This window comes from Trachemys scripta, chromosome 4, assembly GCF_013100865.1.
Source record: "Trachemys scripta elegans isolate TJP31775 chromosome 4, CAS_Tse_1.0, whole genome shotgun sequence".
NCBI lineage: Eukaryota > Metazoa > Chordata > Testudines > Emydidae > Trachemys > Trachemys scripta.
Window position 1 is genome coordinate 3,507,164 of NC_048301.1, and position 6,000 is coordinate 3,513,163.

The window sequence follows — 6,000 nt, forward strand, 5'->3', positions numbered from 1 at the left end:
AATAATCTCTTCTGGCCTTAAGTCTATAAATAGAAATAGTTATTGTTTCTGTTTTGTCTTTGCTTCAGGAAGGCAAAAAACACTTTGGGGTACTTATTCCTTATCATTTGTGTTGTCGTAGCATGCAGGGGTTGAAATTATAGACCAAGCCCCACTGTGCTAAACACTGCACAAACATGGCTCTAAAATGCTATGGGAGGGGGACACTCTACTCTTCTCATGCAAAATCTAGGGATTCAGTCTGAATGGGTAGCCTTGTTTAAAAAAATCAGTAGCACAGAAAATACGGCTATCAGATCAAAAGTTACAGAAGGCTAGTGTAACCTTATTGTGTTGTCTGGGAATGACTAGAATACATATGAACTGAGATAAAATGGAACTATATACAGTATAAAAATATCAAACTCCATTTTACCTTGGTAAAAAGGATAAAATCCCAGATGACATCAAAGTCTTATTTGAGTAAAGTGCACAATTCAAGTTACTCAAATAATGTGTGAGAAAACTTGAAACTCCTCTAACTCCTGTGATATTTGTACACTTTTTCAGATCTTTGACGCTTTCAAGTCTCGCTTACATGACTCTAACAGCAAAGTAAATCAGGTAGCTCTAGAGACAATGTACAAGATGATTCCTTTGCTGAAAGATAACTTATCACCTGTTATCAACATGTTGATTCCAGCCATGGTAGACAACAACCTGAACTCCAAGAATCCAGGGATCTATGCTGCTGCCACAAATGTTATTCAAGCTCTTTGTCAACATTTAGGTAATTAACTGTTTGAAGTAGCCAGTCTTTATAAAACTGTTTCTACCAAGCCATTGTATATGTGTGGTGTGTAGGAGAGGGTTTAAGTATATTGATAAGCTCCGCGTAGATTGACTTTGGTGACTTTTGAGAAGTATGAAAAAACAGAGGCTATCCATTTCCTTTTTCACTTTGCACATTCCCATCACTTAGGCAGTCTGCCCTGATCAATCCTATACAGTGCATAAACTGATGCAACAATGTTGCTGTAAGTCAGCTTATATAACACAGGAAGGGCCCAGTCCTGCAAATTGAGGTGCACCTGCTGAGATGGCTGAGTGCCCCTAACTGTAATGACTTTTATAGAATTTAAAAGTGTTAAGCAACTTTGAAGACTAGGCCAATGGGCAGGAAGGTAGATGTTCATGGCCTTGTACATTTCTAACTCTCTGCAGTATGTAGTAGTTAGTCCTTACAAGAAATCAGTTCTCTTGTAGCTATTCATAAAAATTCACAAGTTAAAATAATCCTGTGATCTTCAGTGAAAAAAGACTTTCTACCTTAAGTCTCTTTGGTTCAGTAGTTTTATTTGAATAAATTGTGAACTGAAGATTTTATTTTATAAAGTCATTTTAACTTGTCTACATACTTTTCTATTGTATAAATGTGATTATTCTGATGGTTTTTAACATTTTATTCTTTGAATTTAGATAATTACTTGCTTCTCCAACCATTCTGCACAAAGGCCCAGTTTTTGAATGGAAAAGCAAAACAAGACATGACTGAAAAGCTTGCTGGTAAAGTTACATATTGCTTTGCAAGTTCACTTTTACTTGTATTCTATTCTCATTTGCCAAACTCCCTTCTTGATGCAAGTGGTTATGTTTGTCATACAGCAATAGTATCGCATTTGGCAAGATGTGCCCTGCAGCCACAGAAATCGTGCACATAGCCCATGCAGTGGGCTCTGACCCTGAAAAACCTGGCAGTCTTTCTTTCTCTCTGAGCACTTCCTTCCTGTGCCTTTTCTACCCCTTGGGTAATGGGCTAATTACCCTTTTGGGCTCTTCTGGACCATCCCAATCAATTAGGCTGAGTTTTACTGCTGAGGCTTACTTGGGAGTGGTTTAATCGGTGATCCAGTGGTCAGCGTGCCAGTAGAGCTGCTGTTGCCCAGCACGCTGTCAGTTATCCTAACACACAAACTGCAATACTGATGAGAAAAGGAAGTTCTAAGAACCCTACCTCAAAATGTGTCCTCTTTTCTAGGTTTATCTGACATTTTTTAATGAATGGTCACAATTATTAACTTGTGGTAGATGGATATAACTTTTAAAAAACGTAAAAAGCCTCTGAGGGGGCGATGATTTACAAGCGATACTATTTAAATTGGCTTCATAGATGTCATCGTATTTGCAAACAAAATACAAATAATATACTACAGCATGGTAATTACGGTTGTATTGTGTTCTCTTAATTCTTTCAGATCTTGTTATGGAGCTATACCCACGGAAGCCTCATGCTATAGAGCAGAAAGTTTTAGTTGTCCTATGGCATCTCTTAGGAAACATGACAAACAGTGGATCGCTACCCGGAGCTGGAGGAAATATTCGGACAGCTACAGCTAAATTATCAAAAGCACTTTTTGCACAAATGGGTCAAAGCCTGTTAATCCAGGCTGCATCTCAGCCACCACACATCAAAAAGAATTTAGAAGAATTTCTTGATATAGCTACCTAAAATAAACGGTGTGTATGTGTGTAGATCAATCAACACATACACTATATGACAGACTGATAAATGTTTACATGAAGACAAGTGAAACAATTCTAAAGTTGCTTTTTCACAGTGCCTGCACTTTCATGTAGAAAACTAGAATGGCTGCCTTTATTGACAACCTGTAGAGCACCTCACTGTCCTGTACCAGCACATGTACACCAAATCAGTATAACACTCATGAACTGTCCTCACCAGTGTTGCTTGCAGGCCACATGGAAGTATCTAAGGTCTTTAAAGAGAAGTCAATCCTGCTCATTTGCACTCTTCTTTAGAAATTACAGCACAGTACCCTGTATGTAATAATAGATATGAAATTTGTAATGAATAATATACTTTTTATTATGTAATCATGTTCTGACATGTTTTCTCACTTAGCCTTACTTATGTAAGTGGAAAAAATCCTTGAGTGATGTATATGGTACCAAGAACAGGGGTTTGCGTGACATTTGTGAAAAATATGTATTTCTTAAATCAGTCCACTTATGATTGTGCAGTATTAGTTTGCTATTGCTCCTGTTACATTGATTAACATTTGTTTGACAGTTGGGCATAATCAGCTGCACAGATGTAAAATTTTAACAGGTTATAATGAAGCATGATGACAAAAATTTAGGAAATGAATAATTTTTACAGATTTTGAAATACACATTTGTCTTCAAAAAATACCAGGTGGTGAATGTAACTTCCGTAGTTTTGTTTAAAAACACTAAATTTAATCTTTATCTGTCAAATATTTATAAAGGTGTTATCTCTCAGCCCAGGTGTGTAATTCTCAACAACATAGTGCCAGGTCTTCAGTAGCTTTTTTTTCCAGAGTTCTTCAGCTACAAGTACTGTACTCATTTTAAAAAGAAAAAGGAATGTTATAAAAAATAAATGGATTTATTTCTGTAAAATTGTGACATGATGTTTCACTCAAACTCTCTCCCTTTTGTTGGATGAAAAAGAAAAATCATTTATGGACAACTAAACATGCAACAAAGACTAATGTTATCTGTAAAGTTCTGCTTTACACTGGGTATCATGAGGGGTGAAGCAAGGTTCTGTTTCATGAGCAATAGTGCTAAACAGTAAGATGGTTAAAAGTGTAAAACTGTATTTTCCCCCTCAAATTGTGAGCTCAAGAAAACCGTATGAATAGTTCTTTTGTGGTCCACATCAGTTACAGATCTAGCTGGAGCTAAATTGTGTGGAAAATTAGTTGTAGATATTATTTCTGACAGGATTTTAATTCCCCACTTTTAGCTACGTAACACAAGCCTCTCAGCTCTTAATGAATGTTTACTTCCAAGGGGAGTGGGAGCAGGGAAGAGTATGAACCGGCCTCCTACTGGCCACACATCACCCACTGCCAGCTGTACATACAGCCATCCAAATGTTCCGTTAACTGCTATTAGTATTTGTATTGTTGTAGTAGCTAAGGTCCCCAGTCACCGATGGGGGCTCATTGTTAGGTACTGTACAGAAACAACAAAAATGGTCTGAATTAGCTGTTACCACTCAAGAAAGAGATCTTGGAGTCATTGTGGATAGTTCTCTGAAAACATCCACTCAATGTGCAGCAGCCGTCAAAAAAGCAAATAGAATGTTGGGAATCATTAGGAAAGGGATAGATAAGACAGTAAATATCACCTTGCCTCTATATAAATCCATGGTATGCCACATCTTGAATATTGCTTGCAAATCTGGTTGCCTCATCTCAGAAAAGATATATTGGAATTGGAAAAGGTTCAGAAAGGGGCAACAAAATTATTAGGGGCATGGAACGGCTGCCATATGAGAAGTGATTAATAAGACTGGAACATTAAAGCTTGGAAAAGAGACGACTAAGGGGGGATATGATAGAGGTCTATAAAATCATGACTGGTGTGAAGAAAGTAAATAAGGAAGTGTTATTTACTTCTCATAAACTAGGGGTCATGAAATGAAATCAATAGGCACTAAGTCTAAAACAAACAAAAGGAAGTATTTCTTCATACAACACACAGTCAACCTGTGGAACTTGTTGTCAGAGGATGTTGTGAAGGCCAAGACTATAAGAGTTTAAAAAAGAACTAGATAAGTTCATGGAAGATAGGTCTATCAATGGCTATTAGCCAGGATGGGCAGGGATGCAAAACCTTGCTCTGAAGTGGCCCTAGCCTCTGTTTGCCAGAAGCTGGTAGTGGGCGACGGGGATGGATCACTTGATTACCCGTTCTGCTAATTCCCTATGAAGTGCCTGGCATTGGCCACTGTGGCAAAACAGGATACTGGGCTAAATGGACCATTGGTCTGACTCAGTATGGCCTTTCTTATATTCTTAAAAATGCAGCCCTTGTCCAAAAGGGTTTACAACCTAAGCATAAGAAAGATGACAACCTAATGAGGAGAGTACAGGCAAACAATGAAACTACTGGTCAGCATGACAAACAGTGGGCACAACATCTCTAGGGGTGTGGAAGGCTAACTATTACTGTTGCCCAGTTTTCAGTTTTAGCAGCGGACTGCAGTAGTTGAGTGTTTTTCCCCAGAACCCTTGCTCCATATGACTGCAGAGAAAAGCTTGGTTCCAAGAGTCCCCAGGCCCCCAAAGCAGTTTGCAACTAGAAAACCCAGAATTTTAAAATCTCAGGATTTTTAGATCAAACTCAGGCTTTGCGGTGCAGGAGAGGGTGCCTTCAGGTCATGGATTTTGAATACGCGGGGTTGGAAATAACCTAATATGTGAATTAAGGGTTGTGGGAGGTGAATCTGCCCCATACCGAGCAGCCCAAGAACACAGGGTGAGGGGCACCTGGCTCACGGGGATGGGCCCTGCACGGGCTGCTGCTGGGAGCTCGCTTGATGGGGACAGGTGGAAGGGCAGTGGCCATGTGGCAAGAGCAAACTGGGGCCCTCGCTTTGGGGTGGCCTGGGGGGAGCAGAGCTGGGCGGGAGGGGGAGGGGGGACTGGCTCGAGCGGAGACGAGGACTGAGGGGGCCGCCCTGGCGCGAGGGGACACGTCGACCCGTAGGCGCGGCACGTGCAGCACCGCCGCGAGGGGCGGAGCCACAGCCTGACCTTCCCCTCGGCCGAGCCAGTAGCTAAGCCGCGCGTTGGGCTGGCGCATGCGCACAGCAAAGGTCGAGGGCGCTGGCGCATGCCTTCTGTGGGACAGGCGGCGCGCCGCGTCTGCCTGTGGCCTTCGGCGCATGCGTAGCGATTTCCCTTCGCCTTTCGGGGTGATGGCGCATGCGCAGTCACGTTTCGGAATGGCTGGCACGCACGCGTAGTGCGCACTCCAGAAGGGTCTGGCAGAATCGGTGTGGCCGCAACGGGCCTATGGCAGAGAACCTCGCGCCAGGTCAGTGCTGGGCTGGGGCGCGCGGGAGCGGCCCCTCCGTGCGGTGTGAGCCTCGGCGGGGGCGCGCGGGGAGCGGGCGCGGCGGGGGCGCGCCTGGGGAATGGGGGGAATTGAGGAGGGCTGGGGGTGGCTGGGGAACGGGGGGGG

General features: G+C 42.4%; 2 protein-coding genes across 3 annotated transcripts in view; both read left to right on the forward strand.

Moving 5' to 3' along the window:
• The window catches only part of TOGARAM1 (TOG array regulator of axonemal microtubules 1), a gene marked incomplete at its 5' end in the record, with an annotated part of 73,614 nt that extends 70,191 nt beyond the window's left edge, over window positions 1-3,423 (forward strand). The window contains 3 exons of the mRNA XM_034767902.1: window positions 550-769; window positions 1,459-1,545; window positions 2,235-3,423. Of these exons, the coding sequence (XP_034623793.1) occupies window positions 550-769; window positions 1,459-1,545; window positions 2,235-2,488 (561 nt within the window). The remainder of the gene's footprint in view (window positions 1-549; window positions 770-1,458; window positions 1,546-2,234) is intronic.
• Window positions 3,424-5,718: 2,295 nt separating this feature from the next.
• PRPF39 (pre-mRNA processing factor 39) overlaps window positions 5,719-6,000 on the forward strand; it is a 40,166-nt gene continuing 39,884 nt past the window's right edge. For both annotated transcript variants that reach the window (XM_034767971.1, XM_034767972.1), the window contains exon 1: window positions 5,719-5,853. The gene's annotated coding sequence lies outside the window, so the exon portion shown is untranslated. The remainder of the gene's footprint in view (window positions 5,854-6,000) is intronic.